This window comes from Bos indicus, chromosome 10, assembly GCF_029378745.1.
Source record: "Bos indicus isolate NIAB-ARS_2022 breed Sahiwal x Tharparkar chromosome 10, NIAB-ARS_B.indTharparkar_mat_pri_1.0, whole genome shotgun sequence".
Classification (NCBI taxonomy): domain Eukaryota; kingdom Metazoa; phylum Chordata; class Mammalia; order Artiodactyla; family Bovidae; genus Bos; species Bos indicus.
This window is the reverse complement of record NC_091769.1, coordinates 81579461-81602295: the sequence shown is the minus strand read 5'-3', so window position 1 is coordinate 81602295 and position 22835 is coordinate 81579461. Positions and strand designations below refer to the sequence as shown.

Below are 22835 nucleotides of genomic sequence, written 5' to 3'. Positions count from 1 at the left end.
CTGGCCACTCCCCAGGCTGCAGAAAGTTATTCAGTGAAATCCATGTCTCTGCCTTCACCTGTCCCATATTCTTGTTGGTTCAAGCATGTGTGGGGAACCGTCGATCAGGCAAGAGTCTGCCAAGCGAGGCTGCCATGTATAGTTGTACAGGTTGTGCACTGCATAAAGACCCTTGAGTGAAGACTCAAAACCCAACCAGCACTCTCCACACCAAGCTCAGCTGTCTGACATGACCTGCTGCTCTGGAAGCTGGAGGAAGGAACTTTCTTCTTGCCAAGCTGTGTGTCTCCAAGGCTGTATCTTTTCTCAGTTTTGCATAAAGGCGCTGTGGAGCCTAGCAGTGGCTCTACATCAGGACAAAGTAGTTTGATTACGAAATAGACACTGCAAGACAGTTCCAAGAGATCATCTGGCTCAGTTCCTGACTTTATAAAATTTTAAAAAGCCTTTCATATTAGTTCCTGTGAAACAATGTGTCATTAACTTAGAGATGTAACACAATACCTAAATCCCAATTCCATAGCTCAGAAGTCCAGGCATGGCATGGCTAAGTTCTCTGCTCAGGGTCTCCCGAGGCTGAAATCAATGTGTGGGTGGCTGGGCTCTTGTCTGGAAAACTCTGGGGAAGTGTCTGCTTCCAGCCTCATTCTGGAAGCTGGCAGAATCCAATTTCTTGTGGCTTTAGGTCTGGGGGCCCCCTTCCTTGCTGTCTGTCATCCAGAGACTACTCTGCTCCTTGAGGCTGCCTGCTTTACGGGATGCCCTCCATCATTAAACAGCATGCTGTATCCTTCTTATGCTTCAAAGGGATTCATGCATGAAGTCCTCTGGCTTCCTTTTTCTTCAGCCAGAAGTAAAGCTTTCTGCTTTTAAGGACTCTGGTGATTAGGTCAGGCCCACTTGGATAATCCCCCTATTTTAAGGTAACATAACATATCACATAACATCATGAGGAGGTGATATCATATTCACAGGCTCCAGGAATTAAGGTAGGACATTGTTGAGGGGACATTGTATTTTATTTTTTATTGAGGTATAATTGATATACATGTTGTGCTAAGATGGGACTTGTTTGTTTGTTTTAAACCTTTAATAAAAGCAAAAAAAAAAAAAAAAAGAACGCAGAAGAACACAATGCTGAAAACTTAGTATAAATGTGAATCTTACTAGATGTTCAAATCTGGTATAATGCAAATTTTGTTCATGCTATTTTACATTTTTACCAACTTTGGTTTGTATATTTGCCATTAAGTATTGGCAACAAAATTCTTCAGATTCACATATTTTGGCTACATTGTTTCTAACAGATAAAGATTTATTTCCAGTTTAAGAGAAAAATGCTTATGGTTTGTGCATGATCAAGTATATTTGAAAGATTCAATAACTGCTTTCATCTAATAAGTTCTGGTTTTTCATAAAATGCTGGCATCCTCATTGAAAAATCTTTTCACATAGCTGATCATTTTTGTTCTCAGAAAATGTATAAGGGATCATTGCAAAGTTCAGAATGATCCTTTTCTTTTACACAAAATTCCTCTATAACAAATCAGCTACAGTAGACTAAAATTTACTCCGGAATATTTTCCTCAAAACAAAGTCAAACCACAACAAAGACCATCCCTTGAATGGATGGTCATCGGCAGTGGCCATCAGCAGTGGCTCCACGTAAGATGGGGCATTATAGAAATTCAACCTACCACAGTCTTGTCACCCACGCACATCTATTTTAAAAACCAAATCCCTGAGCCTTTTTCCCCCAAAGGCTTATGTGAATAAGCTCTTTAAGATAGCTGCCCATTTTGAGCAAACACTCACAGGTAGTAAAGGTAGTAAAATAACTTGTAAATTGATCAGAACTCCCTTTTCTCATCATAACCTCTCTGGAACGTGCTGGTAGAATCTGAAACTGTCAGTGGTCTGTTGGAACTGGCTTTTACCAGTTCACAAGAGCTGATTGTTATGTGTTTAAGCTTTTTGCAAGCTGGTTGTTCAAACTACTCGTACCCTAAAATTTACTACAGTGGGAGCATTTACACCATGGAAGACATCACCCCAAATCAAGGTTGTTGGTGTTTTTTCCCCCAGTGAACAGGTTTACCAGCACACCACTGAGTGTTGATCTTTCTTTACAGGTCATCTCCTTGACCTCCTGTGGCATGTAGAATCCTTTCCACACACCTTTTCATGCATGGCCATCATCCAACTTTTGCATACCACCAGAAGTGGGGTGATCACTCCCTTTTAAATCAGTTGATCTCATTGATGTAATGGTATATGGTAGAGTTGAAGTCTGCCTTCTGGCCAATGGCCTCGGTCCTTTGGACACACCACTTGTGATGGCCCCAGGACCATTTGGAGTGGGTGCCATCTCCTCCCCAAGCAGACACCTCTCCTCTGGATCCACATATCCAATTCGGATTAGAAGGTCAGCCTTCAGAGCCACACTGTTTGAGTTCAAATCCCAGCTCTGCCACTCATTTAACTGTGACCTTAGGCAAGTCTCTTAACTTGCCTGGGCCTCTAGTTCCTCATCTATAAAATGGCAATAAAACTAGTACATACCTACATGGGTTATGGTAAATACTAACTAAATGAGATGATCTGTGTACCTTGCCTGGCATGTACCTACCTCATAGGTTTGTTGTGAAGATTGAATTATCTAATATAATAATTCTATAATCTAATATATAATTCTAGAATTCTGATCATTCTATCTAATATATAATTCTAATGAAGTGCCCAAAGAGGGCAGTACCTGGCAGAAGTAAGCACTATTAAATATTAGTCAGTTAATTTGAAACATGATGTCTTCATCAACAAGTCACACTGTTCAAGGTGCACTCCAATTTGCCTCTCAAAATGTAGTGTCAAGGGACTTTCCTGACAATCCAGTGGTTAAGAATCTGCACTTCCATTGCAGGGGGCACAGGTTTGATCCCTGGTCAGGAGCTATCCCACATGCCACGTGGTATGGCTGAAAAGCAAATTTAAGAAATTAAAAAAAAAAAATGCAGTGTCAGAATGGACCCAACTCCAGCCTTTGCTGAAATGCTAGACTTCGAGTTCAGCTCCGCCTCCCTGACTGGCACTAGTTTTTGAGCAGCTACGTCCTTTTCCCTGAGTTTTTAGTAGATCAGAGAGACTTCCCCCAAAAGTCTTGGGGGCTGGACAAGCAGCATCCAAATACCTGGGTTACTTGTTAGAAATGCAGAATCTCAGGCCCCACCCCAGACCTGCCTACTCAGAATCTGCATTTTAACAAGATTCCCAGGGAAAACATGCACACCGAAGTTTGAGAAATGCTATTTTTGGGGACCTTATGACACATCGATTTTCAAGAGAAAACCAATGAGAGCATCTTAAGCCTTCTCATGAGATGAGAAGCTTTTCCCCCAGACCTTGGTAGAGGTGGGAAATGTCAGTGTTGGGCTGTCAGGCTGTGTTGGAGGTGGGAGGGGCTTTTCTGCCCTGGTTCAGAGCCAGAAACCTAGCAGAGGGAGAGACAGGGGCTGCTGGCACCGACTTGAGAGATAAAAAGGACTAAAGGAAGAACCCAGCACAGACGAGAGGCTTCTGAAAGCTCCCACAGAAAGGCTAACAGCTCTGTCCTACGGCCCTGGGTCAAGGAAGCTTTGTGAGTGTTAGCTGGCCTGGAGCGGCCAGGATAAATATAGAGATGATGAAAAGGAACCCTTCTTGATGTGGTGAAGAGTCATTTAGTGGGAATCAGGAGGGAAGAGGTCACCAAGTCAGGGATTCTTTAGAGATTATTTCTAGCAAGGGAGGGCCAAAGGGTTAAGAAGCCACCTACTCACATTGCAAAGCAGAGTCAGATCCCTTTATTACCTGCCTATGCTGCCTGAATTTAAATGGGAGAATTCTGTGCTGCTTTGCTGTGGCCATAGCTGGGGAATGGCACCCAGAGTTTACCCACCTGCTTGTACAAAATAAGCTACAGGAGTAATAAGGGACATATGCTAAAACCTCAGCTCTGCTGTTTCCTACCTGGGTGACTCTGGGCAAGTTACTTAACCTCTTTGGGCATCTGTTTTCTCATCTTTAGAGTGGAAGGAATATCACCTATGTTACACGGCTCAAGTAAGGATGAAGTGAGAAAGTTCATACGGCACTGAATGAGATGGAATGTATATGTTATGTTAGATTCCTTCCTTGTGTTAAGTGAGATTCACAAGGTCCTGATTTGGAATTGGATTTCCTCATACAAAAGAATGTTCTGAGAAGGCCAGCTAGGCAGCCCAGAAATATGTTTCCTAATCCTTTCCCAGTTGCTGGTGGGCGAGGTTCTGGGGGCATCTTTTCAAGCAGCATTATCAGTCTTAGCTGGGAATGCTGCCTGCTTTGGCACCTCCCTCTGCAGAAGGCTCGGAGGAAAGGCAGGCACAGACATACTGTCTCTGAAAGCATGACTGGCTTTTAGGAACAGCTGCTCAGGATAATCTGACCCCATGACCATTTAGTATCTGCCACTGAGTGGAAGGGAAGGTCCCCTGGAGAAGGGACTGGCAGCCCACTCCAGTATTCTTGCCTGGATAATTCCATGAACGGAGGGGCCTGGCCGGCTACGGTCTATGGTGTCACAAAGAGCTGGGCGAGAAGTGAGACTGAGCACACGTGCATGAGCTGGGCAGAAGGAGGAATTGGGAATGGGAGAGAGGCAGGGTTCAGAAGCCCAAGCCTAAACCCTGGCGTAGGGTTAGGTCCTGGCTTGTTGTTGGAAAGAACAACATCATATCCCATAGACTGGACAGATAGCGTAGGTGAAATACGCTGAGGGTGTAGTTCAGTGACATGTGGGCTTCTAGCCTCTTTGTTGGAGAAGGCAATGGCACCCCACTCCAGTACTCTCGCCTGGAAAATCCCATAGATGGAGGAGCCTGGTGCGCTGCAGACCATGGGGTCGTGAAGAGTCGGACACAACTGAGTGACTTCACTTTCACTTTTCACTTTCCTGCATTGGAGAAGGAAATGGCAACCCACTCCAGTGTTCTTGCCTGGAGAATCCCAGGGACAGGGGAACCTGGTGGGCTGCTGTCTGTGGGGTTGCACAGAGTCGGACACGACTGAAGCGACTTAGCAGCAGCAGCTGCAGCATCCTCTTTGTCCCACTGAGAATGCTTAGGCATTCCATCAAAGTAGCCGTCAATATATTTTTTGTTCCTAATGAGTTATATTTTCACTGTAAAAAGGCAAAGTAGATTCATTTCATGAAGTCTCAGGTTCATGTTCAATTTCATGAATTTCAGATTAATTTTATGATTCTGTAATGTGTTAGAAGTTTGCCATTAGCCATGTCGGGAAGGCAGGACGAAGGGCCTCCTCTACACCAGACACTAGGACTACAGTGACAAGAAGGACAGGCTCCCTGTCCTCAGGCAGCTTACACTCTAATGTGGACAGATAGACTATAGGCAAGTAGGCTAGTAACCTAACCAGCTAACTTCAGGCTGTGATCAGTGTACTGAAGGGAATGGGCCTAGTAAGTAACTTGATGGAACATGATAGAAAGTGATCCAGGGTGGAGGGGTGGGCATGGTGGGGAGGAAAGAGACCCAAGGAGGTAATATGGCCTCTCGAGGAAGGAATGTTTATGTGGCATCAAAAGGACAAGGATAAGCTCAGAGCTAGGCACTGGGAACAGCAAGGATGATGCCCTAAGTGGGCAATGATTTAAGGAAGAGGAAGACAGTCTGTCTGGGATCCATGAGCAAAGGGAAAACATTATGAATGAAGCTGGATTATATAAGATCCTATAGGCTATAGTAAGAATTTTGTATTTATTCCAATTAAGGAGGCATGGTAAGACCTGGATTTTATTTTTAGTAGATAACCCTGTTGTCATGCAGGGAAGGAATTGAAGGAGGATGGCAAAGTCAGGAGCAGGAAAACCTCTTAGGAAGCTATTGCAAAGTCCAGGGGACAGGTAATGTTTTGATCTAGGTCTTGATAGAAGGAAGATGGTGATAAATTAAATGTTTTAGGGTCAGAAGTGGGCATCGGGCGGGGGCTGTCAATGGGGAGGGATGAGGGGAAGGGAAGGAATCAGGCGATTCTGGATTTAAATAGATGATGGTTCCATTGACTGCAGTGGAGAAGAACAAGTTTAGAAAGAGAACTCAAGACTCGGCTGGTGACCCTTAATAAATGTAAATGTTCGTCTGGCCTGATTTGTGGCTTAAGCAGAACTGAGAACTTTCTCAATTTTCTCCAGGCCATGCCTTAAGCCCAAGCAGATGTGGTGCCTTCCCCACAAGCAATCTCAGGGAGGGAGTCTTACATCCTGCCTCCTCCCCTGTGACACCTTCCAACTAGAGGGTCCTCCTCGCTCAGCCAAATTTCTTTTGCCACTACTTGTTGTCTGGCCTCATTTCTCGGTCTTCAACTAAGTTGTCAATGGCTTCTCTCATTCTGTTTATCCATTCACTGAAAATCAAACAAGCACAAGGCAGGCTGTGTTCCTGACATGTGGTCTGTCCAGCCCACAACTTGTCACTGGCAGGGACACAAAGCCAGATTGGGGGAGAATATGAGAGTCGCTCTCCATGCTACTACCTTGAACATTCCAAGCCCCTCTAAGAACCCATCTGGCAGTTATGATCCTGTTCTGTCCAGTTCCTTCTTGACCTGACTTCTATTTCTAGCCTGTGCTACCTCTTGGGTCACCAGTTCTATTTCTTGACTTCCCTTTTATCCTCTGATTCAATAACTGGAGATGAGATTTCTTTACATATTACTCTCGATGCACCAAACTGGAGTTATATTACTCTTAGTAATGATAGTGGCTATTTATTAAGCACTTACTAGGGAACGCACAACCTGCCAAGTGCTTTGCACGCATTATCTCAGTTAGGAACGCTGTGAAGAGGTATTAGTATTCCACTTTACAAATGAGACTTGGCGAGCTCTAGCAAGTCGCCTGAGGTCACCCAGCTAACTGAGAGGTGGGGCGGGGTTTGACCCCAGGTCACCGTCTCTGATACAAACCCCACTGCCCCGGAGGAGAGAAGGCCAAAGGATTGTGGCCTTTCAGTGACCCCAGTGGGTGATTCCTGCACTCTCTGGTGACCGTCCAGGTTAATCTGTGACTGGGGTGGGTGTGACAAGTGATGAGGGTTTGGAGCCCGTTTTTGAAGCAGTGGGGTGGCAGGGGCTGGGTGCGTTAGTAACTGCTATTACATTCACTTCAGGAGCCATGGACCGACATCTACAAGATCGACAGTGTGGCTGATGGAAGCTCTGTAGACATCCAGAGTTCTAACAGTGACTTGGGAAAGCACAGGAGAGAAGAGAGGTTGTTCCAAGTCACAATGTAGCCATATTCCTACTTTATGCTAAATAACAAAGGGTGAAGCTGAAAGCCTCCGTCTCCTCAAGGGCAGGCCTCGTGGCACCCGAGTGGGAAAGGGCGATGCCCTGGGGCAGCTGAGCCCGGCTCCTATGTGGCCCGTTCTCTCCCACCGCTGAGACTCAGCTCCATGCCCACCCTCATCCCGCAACGTCTCTCCCGCTTAGTATCTGGGGTCTGATCCGGAAACGTCCCCCTCGTCAAGCATAGCCTGGGAGAGGCTCAGGACTGCCTCTGTTTTTGAAGCTCCTGGTAGTAAGTATTTTTTAAAGTAAAGAAATATGCAAAACAGGGTTCCTGAAATTGGTTTTTGTTTTTCGATGTTTAACAGAACAACTCCTTTTAGCACAAAAAACAACTTAATTGTGCTCATCATAAGATCGCTGTAGGATTTATGAATTAATCGTAATTCAGAGAGTCAGAGTTCCTGTGATCCAGTCCGTGTGTTCCTCTGACAACAGAAGCTCATTTGCAGATCTGATCGGTAGTGTTTGACAACTGCTGTGAATTACCAGAAGGTGTGACTTGAGCCAAACCGCCCTCTAGGCTTCCCTGTGATAGTCACAAACACAGAGAAAGGGACCGGTTCCAGGCCAAACTCCCACGGGCCAGCAACATCCCCCACACACTGCCCTTTCTGCCCTTTCTATAAAATAAACCTTTCAAGTCAGTATCAGCTGATTTCAAAAGAAAAAAATTTTTTTTTTTTTAGTTCTCTCTTGCTCTAAAAGCAAGACAGAATAAGGAAGGAAATGCTTTAGAAGAACCTAAATGTCTGAGCCTTTATATGTATATTTCACAGCTCTCACGTTTGCCCTGGGATGATGTTAGTGTTATTCGGCCTGTTTGTGTAGCAGAGAAATTATTCGTCCAACGTCACATAGCGTATACAGGATTAGAACCTAGATCCTTTAACTGCAAAGCCTGAGCATCTTCCAGTCTAATAATGCCATGAAGCCACTCAAAGCCTGGGAGGAGTCTAGTGGGGCTGGAAGGCGGTCTGGGGCGACCACTCTCCTCTGTGCTCCTATGGTGTTGGGGCAGATTTTTGACCTTTCTGGGTCTTTTCCCTGTTTCTTTCTCCTCCTGTTTCTTCTGTGGCTGGCTAGCCCCCCAGTCTACTCCTTGCTTATGATCCTTATTTTTCCATCCACAGCAAAACAGTTCACATCAAGGTAATTGATGGTGAGGCGTATGAGAAAAACAAGAATTACTTCATTGAGATGATGGGCCCCCGCATGGTGGATATGAGTTTTCAGAAAGGTGTAGTACCCTGTCCTGCACACTAACGTTAACACCCTCCTCTCCTCTTCTGTTTCCTCTCCCCTTCTGTTTCCCCCTTTCTCCTACCCATTTGTCGCCTTCTCTTTCCCCTTCTTCTGCCTCTCTGGTTCACTGTCCCTGTTTCCTTTCTTGTCCTCTCTTTTCCTCTCTCCCTCTCCTCTCTCTGCACCCAGCTCTGCCCTAACACCTGCCAGCCTGTCACATGGTATCATAAGAGGGATGCTCAAGAGCCAGTGCTAACTTTTGTGGGATGAGGAAATGGATATTGGGGAAAAAATGAGAGAGAGAGAGCACCAGCCCTGAGAGTATCATATACGAGGCTCTCTGCTTCTCCCGAGTGGTTTAGGATGCAAGGAAGGAAAAGATAGCACAGCTCCAGGCAGAAGGGCAGCCCTGGAACACTGGCTCAGCGCTTAGCCGAGGTCCACGGGGCAGCTCTTCTCAGGGCTAAGCTGATAGTCCCTGGGTACCAACGATCAATATATTTGGATTTGGGTTCTATTTGTGGTTCATCCATTCCTCAAGGCAGGCCTTAGGTGAGAGCCGCTTAACTACCATATCCCTGGGAGCAAGGGTATTTTTCTCTCCCTGACCTTGATTGAGCTGAAAGTACAGGTTTGAGTTCTAGGTCTAGATCAAAGACCTGCCTGTCATATTCTGCTTTCCCTGTGAAGGGCATCTAGGTGTGAAGGCAGTTAGAAGATGGGAGGGAGGATTCTGACCTGAGGGGAGGCTTCCCCAAGAAGTCACAGGACTCCTCAGAGTGGGCAGAGCTTCTGCTTCAACTTAAATGGCCCCATACACCCCAGCCTCCAAGAGACAAGACATAAAATCCTTTTTTCAGATGGATCATACTATGCAGGAGGGCATAGCCATCAATCGTGTCCCTCCAGACCGTGCCCAGGGTCACAGAGCAAGAACCCCCTACTTGTCCCCCAGCAGAGTCCCTGCAGTGGAAAAACAGGCCGGGCTCACATCCTGTAGACAGCCCTAGGGTACCACGTCTAGGATGAGAGAGAGTCCCAGAAAATGCCTCTTGACAATCAGTGATATTTGTCTTTGGTGCACTGAGCAAGGTGTGGAAAGATGTCCAGAAAGTGCTCAAAAGGTCACACATAAGCACACACACACACACCACAAATGCACAGCAAGTCCTGTGCCCAACAAAGCACCTTAGATCAGCCTAACACTATATAGATGATAAAGCCGACCCTGTCTTCAGAATGGAACAGGAGCATCAGAGGTTCTAATGAAACTTTTTACACTATTATTTGTTAGCACATTTTACCCTTTAGAGAACATTTAGGTCCCAGGCAAAACAAACAAAATACAAAATAAAAAGCAGAAAATAACAATTAGGGCTCACTATTAGGACTTCTTGACACCACTGTGGTTCCATGAAGGACCAGGAGAAGCCACACAGAGAGATCCAGGCCCACATGGCAACTTCTCCAATGACAGTGGACCTGAACCAGCCTCAGGCCAGTCTGTGAAAGGATTTTCTTGGAAACTGCTTTCCTGTATGATTTGGTTTTAATAGATATTATGCTTTGGGGCTTCCCTGGTAGCTCAGCTGGTAAAGAATCTGCCTGCAATGTGGGAGACCCCGGTTCAATCTCTGGGTCAGGAAGATTCCCTTAGAGAAGAGATAGGCTACTCAATCCAGTATTCTTTGGCTTCCCTGGTGGCTCAGATGGTAAGGAATCTGCCTGCAATGCAGAAGACCTGGGTTCGATCCCTAGGTTGGGAAGATCCCCTGGAGGAGGGCATGGCAACCCACTCCAGTATTCTTGCCTGGAGAATCCCTATGGACAGAGGAGCCTGGCAGGCTACCACCTATGGGGTTGCAAAGAGTCAGACATGACTGAGTGAGTAAGCACATGCTTTGCTAAGATACCCAAAAATGAGCAGAAACCTCCATCACCATGTCCCCCTGATGCCTAATAATCTGCATTTAAGGAAGCCAGCTTTGAGACACATCACCCCCATGTGATAGAGGTCCAAAGATGATTTAGAATTGATGATTTGTGTCATTTTCATCACACTTTTCAGGAATGCATCAGCTGTAACTCTTAAAGGAGTCCCACATCATACTGTGGTTAATACGTATTTATTTTACTTCCCACCACTAAAGCCCTACAAGGTAAAGAATGAAGATGATAGAATTCTGCCTTCCTTCTTCCTTTCTCTTTGTCTCTGATTTGCCTGCCTCAAAAATACTTTCCTTTTAAGATTTTCTTTATGAGGCTCACATATGAAGTGGGTATAGACACAAGGGAGGGAAATAAGCCCCTAGCTAGAGACTGTTGACATTCTCTGTGGTAGAAGAGCCCTGGGCCACCCCCATAGGCCAGCAGTCCACCTGCTCCCCAAAGAAATGCCAGTTACCATGTGACACCCAATGGAATGTGCTGCCCAACTCACTTTGTACTAACCATCAGCAGGATCGAAAATGATTCCTCCCCACCATCACCCCACTTCTTCCTTCCCATTTCCCTCCCATCCTCGTGGATCCCTTCCTTTGCCCACTTTCCCTTGCCTTCTGACTCCCTTTCCCTCTCACTCATAAGGACAGCTCTGACCAAGGAGATAAGAAAAGCTAAGACCAGTTTTGACATAAGAACGATATAATCCACTGAGTCCTGTCAAAAGCCACCATGGCGGGACTGGGCTGCATGTGCCAAGAGTGATGGGGAATGGTTTTAAAGGCTGTGCTCCGGGTGACCAACCAAGCTTCCGACCCAGTCGACACTTTCTCTCTTGTTGTCCCTACAGGAAAACCGTAAGGGTTAAAATAGTAGATGAGGAGGAATACGAAAGGCAAGAGAATTTCTTCATTGTCCTTGGTGAGCCGAAATGGATGGAACGTGGAATATCAGGTGTGAGATTCTTAAAAAAAAAAAAATGAACAAACAAAATAAAACAAAAAGAAAAAATTTAAACAAGCTGCAAAGCAACAAGAACAAAAAGCAACTATATTTTTTCTCCCCTCCCCCTTTTTTACTTTTTCTTCCCTCCTCCTTTTGACCAATGGACTTTTTTTATTCTTTTCCCTCCTGTATTCTCGCTCTCACCCTGTTTCGGTATCATCTCTGCCTTCTTAGCCTTAGCTTATTTCCAAGTCCTCCTTTTCACCTCCTGGGCACAGTGCAGCCTCGACTCCTCATGACCCTGCTGAGTTACATCTGCCTTGTGTTCCAATTATCTGATTACCAATGTCCCCTGCACTTCCTCTTCCACTGCCCACCCCTGCCCCATTTCCCACCCCACACAAAGTCACCTGTAAATGTGCCAACCAACTCCTTGGTGGATGGGGAGGAGAAGATGAAAGGAATGTATGCGTTGCATGCCTGTGCCCCTTCCCTGCCTTCTTCTCCTTCTACCCTCCTCTCTCTCTAGCCTGGATTGAACTGGGGAGGGGCTGGGGTGGGGGCTGGATCCCATGTTGCAATGATGCTTTGACAGTCTTCTGCTGCATCTCCCAACCTCCGTGGAGTGCTTGGCAGGTTTTTCACTTGCAGAGTGGCCCATGGGCCCCTTTGCCCTTCATGGAGGTAAGTGTTTTATCTGGCTATTTCACAGTTGGGTAGAGCAAAACGTGGAAAGGTATACCAGTTGTCAGAGGTCACACTTCTGGGAGTTCTCTGAGGGAAAGTTGGCTTCCAAGGTAGTCATGCAATCTGGAACCCTGAGCTGTTCATCCTTCCCTTGACATCCCACCCCATCTCGTTCTACCTCTTGTCTAGCCCAAGGCGGGGTACTTTATTCCAACTGCTTTAGGGTAATGCAGTCTGAAAGCAGAAAATTGAGTCTGCAAAAGTGAAGTGATTAACTCCAGGTATGGAAATCACCTCAGCCAGAAGGCCCTGGAAAAAGACTGACATTGGGCCGGCCCAGAGTATGGCCTTTTGGATTTTCCAATAGGAGGGACTCTCAATGGTGTGGTTGGTGTTGATCCTTGAGAAACAGATGTTGGACAGTTCACAGAAGGCAGCCTTGGCTTGGCGTCTGCAAATGAGAGCATTACCCAGGTCTTGAGATAACCCTCATCCCACACCAGAGACGTGGCCTCCTCTCCTCCTTTCCTCAGGACCTGCATCTTGGGATACCTGCCTAAGGGACTGATTATGTTGCAACCAAGGTCAATGTCAGGAAAGATTTCTTCCCTTGAAGAAAACGATTGGAAGCTACACCTTTGAAAGTGTTGGAGGAGTATATGTGGGTAAGAATGCTTTGGGGAAATGCCAAGAGAGGGTCATTTAGACTCCCCTTCAGGACACATGTGCTGCTGGGAGCCTCATGGAGGATAGAACGGTGAGATCTACTTGTTTGTCAAAAAAAGATGATGCTTCTGCCACTACTTCACATGACAAACAACAATGTGAAGACAGATCCGATATTCAGCCACTACCTTCCCAAAGGCTTGTGCCCAGGTCTTCTGAGACATGAATGATTACTCAGTTCCCCTTGTCTTCTGACTCTCTCTGCAAATCTGACTGTTTCTGTGCCCACACTGGTTTGGTCACATCTGGTGTTGGAGAAGCAGAAGCCCTGTCTGCTTTCCATTATTCATTCTCTTCTTGGCCACCTAATATGTTGCCATGAGCCTGATTTCCAAAGAGTGCTGCAAGAAAAGAGTAATTTCCGTTGCTTCCCAGATTGTGTTCCTGCCACCTGGACTAGTCTCAGAAATTGTCTCAAAGTCTGCCCAACCTCATTCCCATCTCCCATCTGCCTTTACTGCACATCTTCATGATTGGTTGGACGCAGCTGACACCTAAGGCCGTTATCAACTAGCCTCATCAATGTCCACAGTCCCTAGCTACTTATGTGCAAATGAAAGCTGGACAAAGGATCACACAGGGAGGTTAGAAAGAAGGCAATCTTCTCCAGACAAGAAGAGTGAGTCGCAAGTCCATCCATGACTTTATTCTACCAGTGAAGAGGCTTTTCTTTTCTGCCTCCCCAATAAAGACCATTCAACAGCAGGACAGAGAGTGACCTAAGATAAATCTTGTGATCTTCAAGAGACTTGACCAAACACAAATGCCTCAGGCTACTCTTCATTTGAGGACCCCTTTTCACTGCAATAGATTCGCTGTCCAAGGAGATGTCAGCAGAGCCCTGATGGAGTCCAATCCTGGGGGAGGCAGTAGAAGAGAAGAGAAGGATTTCATCGAGCTACCAGTGTGATATGCCCCTAGATCTTTTCCCAGTGACCAAGATGGAAGTTGCCAATAGGAAAGGTGTCCATTTTCTGTCAGTTTCTATTATCTATAGGGTTTATTTTCAGTTTCTTCAGATCGTCCCATATTTTGGCATTAGACCACAAGGTGAGAGGTCATAAAACTCAGTTGTCTAGACTCAGAACCAAATGAAACCCCATCCTGATATCCAGAATGTCCTGCTGTTCTCCTAGTGAGAAACAACGCAGTGGACATTGTTTTTCATTATCACTGCTGCATGTGAGAGGCTTAGGCATTCCGAAGAGCATAGCATAGTGGGTGCATGGTCAAAGTGACGATTGCATTACCAAAAAAGTGAAATGCTGTATTTGAAGTAAGAGATTCTATTCTTGGCAAACAAAATAGATTTCAGAGGGGAGATTAAATCCTCTGGACAAACTAAGGGAGGGAATAAGAGGGGATGAACAGGAAACACAGTTGCCCAGGAATAGAGGAAGCATTAGAGTTTGGCAGTAGACAACTGAGAGCAACTCTGAGCAGTATGATCAAGGCTGTCAGGCCTGGGCCTGGACATTGGAAGCCTGTTTGTGCCTTCTTCGGCTCAGAAGTTAAAGTGTCTGCCTCCAATGCAGGAGACCCGGGTTCGATCCCTGGGTTGGGAAGATCCCCTGGAGAAGGAAATGGTAACCCACTCCAGTATTCTTGCCTGGAAAATCCCATGGATGGAGAAGCTTGGTAGGCTACAGTCCATGGGGTCGCAAAGAGTCAGACACGACTGAGCGACTTCACTTCACTCACTTTGGGCTCCCCCTAACAAGTTGCTCAGATACTTCCAAATGCTCAGAGTTGTGCTGTTTTCCTGCTTGTCCCTGGGGTATCTGAGCAATCACCTGACCCTGGGGGATCAACGCAGGGAAAAGTTCAGCTCCAGCTTCTCTCATCAGCCAGAGCAGGAGAAACACCCTGGAGGCATCCTGTCATTCAGTGTGTCTACCTGGATCTCACTGATCCATCCATAACTGTTAAGCGGAAAGTCTAAGGGTCATATAGACACGACCAGGAAACAGTGCAGTGCAGCTGACTGAAAGTCCTCTCATTGTGCTAGAGTCGATCCTGGTGTTGGGAGGGGTGTCTCAGTGAAAACCAGAGCAGCAGGGACTTTTCTGGAAGAGCTGCCCTTTGTCTGGCCTACCTGGGTACACTGATTTGTTTGGGTCTCTACTCTTCTTTTCTTTTTTTTCTACTCTCCACTGGAACTTGGGGGCCAGGAGAGGCTCTTCTGTGAAAATCCATAGAAGGAGTAGAATGAGCATGCTGTCTTGCTATCTGTCTATCTCTAATCTCAGTGTAGTACGAAGATCCTTTGATCCATTGCCCCTTAGAATTCCATGTGGGAGAAACCAGAAAAAGTCAACTGCTATTCTCCCTGATTATGTACCATAAAGATTCTGTATCCATATGTGTTTTCAGTGGCCGTGAATTTGGAATTACAGACCTGAGTTGTGTTCTTAGAGATTTTTAGAAGAAACAATTTACAGACACCTTCCCCTGCCCCCTGCCTCACTCATTCTTCATCAATCCCCATCAGTTGCCAGCTGCACCAGGAGTATGTAGCAGGATATTCTCAGGCTTTTATTTAACAAGAGCCAGGGAGGGAGGTGCTGTACTAAGACACCATCAAAGTGAAAATGGTATGTTACAAGAATTTATTTTATCTCGAAATCTAGGAGAGTTTAGCATAAGTGAAAACTCAGGGGCTAGGAAAGACCTGTGCTGGGTATATCTTTAACTCAGCTTACCAGACCATTTAAGGACCTTGCATTTGTCTTCTCCCATCTGTCAGTAGCTTTCAGTACGACAGTCTGTCTGGTCCAGAATATCTAGACTCTGACTTAGCCTGTCCTTTCTGAAACAAAACACTATTCAGTGATGCAACCCCACAGGATCTGTGAAAAATACAATTGCCGAAATAGGTGGCAAATGGCAAACCTCTACTGAACATCTACTCATTGCAATGACTTTGCAGTTGGCTTCACAGTGACTTTGCACAGTAGGTAGAGTCGATGCAAAATGGGAGGAGGCCATGGCCTCCAACCTCCAGCCTTTCTCTATAAAATGATACACTGTTCAAGGAAAACATTTTGCAGGATTTATCTTTTCATGAGGTTATTCTTTTAGGGATACTCAAAGCTCTGGTAGGGTTGCAACCTATACAGTTTGAAGATAACTGGATTCTCACTCCTTTACAGAATGGATGTGATAACCTGATCCTTTAGAAGATCATGAGTGGCCAACTCGGTCTCTGCTTCACCTACTTAGTTCTCCCCATCCTCATTCCTCTATCCATAGCCCTCAGGGTTGCAGAGAAGTTGTGGGGAAAACTTGCAGCTGCAAGGCCCTGGTACTCAGTGGTCTCTCCAGTAGTTCACACCTCTTGCTGTGGCTGCTGCGCATGCTCCGATTGCTGCCTTTTGCATGTGGCCACAGTGCTCTCACCTACTAAGCTCACTGCTTTCCTTGTGCTACTGCAGCCACAAAACCTGGGGATACTTTTGAGATGGGACCTTAATGCTCTTTCCTTTTCTCTCTTCCCTTTGTCTGGTACCCATTTGCAAACAGCGCTCCTGTTATCGACAGGTAAGAGGTGTCTTCCCCCCATCCCTTTTTCTGCTTCTTGCCAGTGCCATTATTTACTTTAAGACCAATATCCTTTGCTTTATTTACTAGGAGCTGTGGGCTTAAGTTCTCTTAAGGACCAGGAGATTTATTTCCCTACTGCAAGTGATTGTGAGGAGGTAGACAATTCCTTGAGCACTATTTCAGTGGATGTGGGTAAAGGCATAGTTGGTCCTCTCTGAGACCAGGAAGAGAACTGAAACTTACTGAAGAAATGGGGAGAGGTCATACACTTCTCCTGAGTCTTAATTCCTCCATCGTCTCATGTTGTGGGGCAAGAGAGGATGAGAGTCAGAGCTGACTCTCCTAATAGGATCATGATGGAATAAGAAAGAAAATACTTCGATCTGGATGGGGTCCGGGGAGAAATAATCAGGAGCTGCTGTGAGAACATGAAAAGTAGTTTTTAAGGAATCTGGAATCTTATTGATCCTGAAGATCTTCCATCTCATCACAGCAGAAACCTAAATTTCTAGAACTTTGGCTCATTTGTCATTGATCTTTGAAATCACATGTGCCATGAACGACAAGAAGAATTAGAATATTATGGGGTGAGGGGGCAATTATTTGATTGGATATAGAAATTTGGGAGAATTTATATTGGGGATATTCTCACACAGAATCTAGAGCCTGTCATAAAAATGTACCAAATATGCTTGCGTCCGTGTAATCAAATCACAGACAATATCCAACTTTGTGAGCCGTTAGGAAGGCATTGCCAGCATATGGGCAATTCCGTAACTCTTGGGGCAGACAAAGCGAGCTATACAAGGTGTCTCAATATATGTTAAAATAACATTTTACATTTCATCAGTTCTTTGAACATATAAAAGGTCATTTATACATATGTAAGGTCATTTGAGATGCAAAACATCTTTCAGAATTCATTGATAGTCACCATAGGCTGTACACTGAGTTTGAGAAAAGGGCAGGTTACATAGTAAGGACACTGACCTTGGAGTCATAAACCAAAAAAAAAAAAAAAAAAGTAGATAACCCCCTACATTTTCCCTTTCTGGAAAAAACTACTTCAGCTTCCTTAGTTTATTGCTTCCTCTTATATCAATAAGATAATGACTACCTCCAACCCCATATATTCCACTCTTCTCCCAGGTTTTAATGTCAAAGCATTGGGTGTTCCTTCTCCACTTAGCTCATCTTCTCGCCTGAGAAGGCATTCAGGCTTTTTTGTTCCAACTCTTGCCTCTACCCACTACCAGCCACACATACATATGCTCAAAACAGAGACTGTGATTTAATTTAAGCTTCATTATACTTTTAACACACTGGCACAGATACCAGTAGAAGCTAAAATAGGGAGGAAAAGGTGTCATTTCCTAGATCTTTCAATCTGTAAACCTTCAATTTAGGAGCCCTTGGTTAGACTTTAAATTCACTGGAAATCTCAACTCCTTGTTTGGATTTTTCCAGGTGGCCAAGCAAACGTGATTCACAATGCCTCATGATAAATGGAGAGAAAATGTGTTCAATCTGAGCTATACCTTCAAGCTCAGGGACCTGGGAGTTAGGGCACTGACTACACTGCCCCATTTCTTTCTGAGAATGTCTGTAGGACATTCATGGCAATCTGTTCCAGTCTGGCCTGGCAAGCTCTTCTCTCTTCCAATATTTGTTTAATCTTCCATCCTATTAATAGGTTCATTCTCTCTTCTTCCCCTTCCTCCTCCTTTTCCTAGATCTAAGTGTTTGTTTAGTCAGTCTGAATATCAAGGTCACCTGTCATTTATTTTCTACACTCAAAATTGAGAGGTTACATAAACAAGTGATCAGAATAATTATGATCTTTAAGGCTTGAGACTTCTCACCCTCTCAAAAAATTAATTTGAATGTAAAGAAATGATCATTACAGAAGTAAGGCAGGAATTACTACCAACCCAAGATACTAAATCAGAATTTATTTAAAAGCATGTGAATAAATCATTAACAGATATATATATATATATATATATATATATATAGAGAGAGAGAGAGAGAGAGAGAGAGAGAGAGAGAGAGAGCAAGTACCTCTGTGGGGCTGTGGGAGATCCAAAGATAGAGGATTGGTTATTTGTCAAAGTGATTTCTGCAGAGAGCTAGATGGAAAAACTGACTGTCACCATAGGGTTGGACAGGTCAGTAGCTAGATCAATATCCTGCCAGATGGATACAGTGCTAGATTGATAGGTAGACAAGGGGTTAGACAGGTACATTTATAAGTCACTGGAGAGCTCATTATATTGGGATAAAGTTCTTGTGGCACATGTAAAGTATGACATGGGGGAAATGGGGAGGGAGGAGTGGAATAAAACTGTCTCTACTAGGATATGCATTGTAATATGGTCCCAAAGACCACACGTAGAGGAAAAGAATGCCCCCCCCCTTTTTTTGTAAAGAATCTACATATATATGTTTTTACAAAGGCTTTTATTCAGAGTGGCTTGCAGTCTGGCTTCTAGGATCACTGACTGCATAGCCAGAGTTATTTTCAGAATTACCTAATAAGAGGCTCATATGGACTAAATGAAGTCAGGCTGCAAGAGGGTATATGCTTAGAAATGTACAGGAGGACGTTGATCCATGAGAAGTAACTGTTTCCAAAAGTGGTCACCAACACTAGCGGGAGGACAGCACCACGGACAGCTCCCCACATCTGGGGATCGCCTTCTGCCTTTGGAGCCAGAAGCACTGAATACAGCAGCCAGCCCAGGAATCCACTGCACACTCTCTTACCAGTCTTCATTCAAAACAGCTTTAAAAATTCTTATATAAAACAGACCCTCTGCCTGGTTTACGATCTTTCCAGTAAATTATTTTCCTTACAACCTCGAGAGCTCACGTCTCACCCCTCACCATGCTTCACCAATTCCCAAGATAGAAAGAAAAGAAGACCTTCTTGTCCTCTGACCCATTTTGTCCTTGAGATTACTCAAGGACTAGAAAACTCCCCTGGGAGATTCACTGTGTGGAATAAAAGCAATTAAAGAGCCAAATAAAAGAATTAATTGCATGTAAGAATGTGGACTCGGATGGAAAGATGTTTAAACGAGCTCTGAAAGAAACAGACTGCCAAGAGCAATTTTCTAATCAAAGGGGAATAAAAAGATTCAATCTCTGTTTCACTTTAATCCAGAAAACACGTCTTCATGGTGAAGTGGTCTTAAAATGGACTCACCAGCTGAAGTGGAAAAAATTTATAACTGTTCAACCTGAGAAGGGATTGTAAATGAGTCAAGATACTGAGGGGCAACCGGGAATGCCTCAGAAAGAAATAAAGGAAGAACTTTCTTTTTGTGTGTTTTTAAACAAGTATTTGTATTTCAGAAGAAATGTGCCTGGTTCCTTAGAAATTCTAGGGCTCTTTCATTTAGAAATCATGACATTTTGGGGGAAGTCATCCAAGTTTCTCATTGTGAGGCTAATATTCACTAGTACGAAATGTAGATATTCCTGGAAACATCCTTTTTTGTCCCTTACAGAAGTTACAGTCCTAAGAATGTTGGAGACAGATGTTAATGTGAGCCAGTGGACATTCCCTTTGGTTGAAATGTGCTTCTGACCCCCAGGAACCTTGATATGAAGTAGCCATGCCAGTCATGCCCAACAGTTCAAAACTGTTAAAGGTCAAGAGATTTGGCTTTTGTTCCCAGCTTTTCAATATCTCATCAAATGTTTTGGGGCTTCACTTGGTGCTGCTTCTCAGAAGGTCTTTGGGTCAGGTTCCCCTCAACACCCAAGCCAGGTATAAAATGTAAAGAGGAATGTTAACTCAGAACACACAAGGAACCCCTTCATGGTCTGTTTAGCAGCTTATAGAAAGAGACACTAACAAGTACACAAAATCCCCGTCCTCAAGAGCTGTTTCCTGTATGCCCATTGCCAATGCCTAATACTCTGAGCTTTATTTAGACTTCCAGGGAATGGCAAATGTGCTAAAGCTCGTCTGGTTTTGTTTTGTTGCAGAGGTGACAGACAGGAAGCTGACTGTGGAAGAAGAAGAAGCCAAGAGGATAGCAGAAATGGGAAAGCCAATATTGGGTGAACACCCCAAACTAGAGGTCATCATCGAGGAGTCCTATGAGTTCAAGGTCAGGCCATAAGTGAGATGTAACTGAATAACAGAATAATGAGGTGGGAGGTAGAAGACCAGCAGTTTTGTTCTAACGTCACCACTGAATACATAAAGTGGAAACTGCACAAATCACTTACCCACCCCAGTCTCAGTTTTCCCATTTGTAACATGGAACAGTGCTGGTCATTTGTAACTTAGGAACAGTGAGGAGATATTACAAGGCCTATGGAACAAATGAGCTATAATACCCCTAAAAGTATCATCACTATTTAATTATATTTTTAAAACAAATGTACTGAAATTCACTACCCCAGGTCTGGGTTTACTGACAGCATTAGTGTTATTCTCTATTGTATTGCTTTAAATATCCAATGTCAGCAGTCACAACCAAAGAAGAGGACAGTAGAAGGACTATGCCAGAGGATGCCCCCTGAGGCCATTTCATGCATAACTTTCAGAACCCACGTGGAGCCCCCCGGAGCGTAGAGTATCTTTCACCCCCACAAAGTGCCGGTTCTGAGCATTCTGACCTCACAGTTCCAAGTTTTAATCTCCCTGACAGACTACTGTGGACAAGCTGATTAGGAAGACAAACCTGGCCTTGGTTGTGGGGACCCATTCCTGGAGGGACCAGTTCATGGAGGCCATCACTGTCAGTGCAGGTAAGAGAGTCTCGAGATGGACACAGGCTTTGCTGGGAGGAGCTGGAAGCTCCAGAGAAGCAGGAACACAGACATGTCAACAGCTCACCCATCTCAGGAAGGGCCTCAGTGGCCAGCCTTCCCAGCTCTTACCCTGGATGTTTGTCTTTTCACTGGGTCACTTTGGAAGACAAACGTGGGGGTAACTAAAAAAGCATGGCTATCTCTGCTTTCAGACCCTGGTTCTGCTGTGTGAAGAGCTTCCCAGGTGGCGCTAGTGGTAAATAATCTACCTGCCCATGCAGGAGACGCCAGAGACGCGTGTTCAATCCCTGGGTTAGGAAGATCCCCTGGAGAAGGAAATGGCAACCCACTCCAGTATTCCTGCATGAAAAATCTCATGGACAGAGGAGCCTGGTGGGCTACAGTCCATGGGGTTGCAAAGAGCTGGACACGACTGTGCACACGTGCATGCTATGTGAACTCAGACAAGCTATCCTCCCTGTGTCTCAGTTTTGTCACCCAAAAAAGGAACTATTGCTACCTTACTTTCTCAGCGAAGAGAGTAGAAAGCTACAGAGCCTGGTACTAAATAGAAACTTAGGAAATCCTGGCTTTCATCATTCCATCGTCTTGTTAAGGCAGTCCTCCTTTTCTGTAAAATGGGAGACTATTCTGATTTAGATGTGCGGGTCTGAGGTTTGTAAAAACTCTGCATTGACTGACAGACCTCTGCTCTGGATGATTCCAGATTTCTCCTTGGCACTTAGTGACAGGTTTCCTCAGTGGGCACCCATAGCACAGCCAGCATCCCAGGGCCTACATGCAGCTTGGCATGGGAAGGGAGGGGTCTCATCACTCCCAGCAGTAGTGCCTCTCAGCGCCACAGAGGCCTTCTGTGCTGCCCAGCACTCCGGGCCTTGTCTCTTTTCATGAAGCTTTGTTGTCATAGCAACCCACCGGGTCACATCCCTGAGGTCCCAGCACCACAGCCAAAGTACAGACAGGAAGAGAGGGCCACTGCTGCTGTGTTCACTGCCCCACTTTTTCTATCGCCTGCTTCCAGACTCCCCCTCTTATGACCTTACTTTGCCCCTAAAGAGACAATGAGTAGACTATCAGCCACATAATCGAATGCCTTCCTTTTTCAAATGAGGGAACCAGGGTTCAGAAACAAAAAGGGATTGATGCCAGGTTCCAGAGTCTCTTCGTGGCAAAGATGCAACTGGAGCCCAAGTGCCCCGAATCCTGCTTCTACGGGTCATGTTGAAATATGACAGAGCTTGCCCTTGACTGAGCTGCAGCACATCCTCTCCTCCTGGACTGCTGAACGGGCAACTCTGCCCGAGTTTCCTGGCAAGGACAGACCGGGAACAGCCCAGCTCTGTCCCACAGCATATTTGGAGAATGACAAACCCGTACGCAAGGCAAGAAGCAGCAGTTAGAACCGGACATGGAGCCAAGGACTGGTTCAAAATTGGGAAAGGAGTACGTCAAGGCTGTATATTGTCACCCTGCTTATTTAATTTATATGCAGAGTACATCATGCAAAATGCTGGATGAAGCACAAGCTGGAATCAAGATTGCCGGGAGAAATATCAATAACCTCAGATATG

At 45.1% G+C, this 22835-nt stretch overlaps 1 protein-coding gene across 10 annotated transcripts in view; it reads left to right on the top strand.

Moving 5' to 3' along the window:
* Window positions 1–22835, top strand: part of SLC8A3 (solute carrier family 8 member A3) — a 168241-nt gene that overhangs the window by 139495 nt on the left and 5911 nt on the right. For 4 of the 10 annotated variants that reach the window (XM_019969137.2, XM_019969138.2, XM_019969140.2 and 1 more), the window contains exons 3-6: window positions 8520–8626; window positions 16453–16470; window positions 20470–20594; window positions 21141–21240. In XM_019969137.2, coding sequence (XP_019824696.1) covers window positions 8520–8626; window positions 16453–16470; window positions 20470–20594; window positions 21141–21240 — 350 coding nt within the window. Of the gene's footprint in view, window positions 1–6119; window positions 7619–8519; window positions 8627–11422; window positions 11527–16452; window positions 16471–20469; window positions 20595–21140; window positions 21241–22835 lie in introns of those variants that run through there. The other 6 variants (XM_019969144.2, XM_019969139.2, XM_070797780.1 and 3 more) reach the window with 5 other exon arrangements.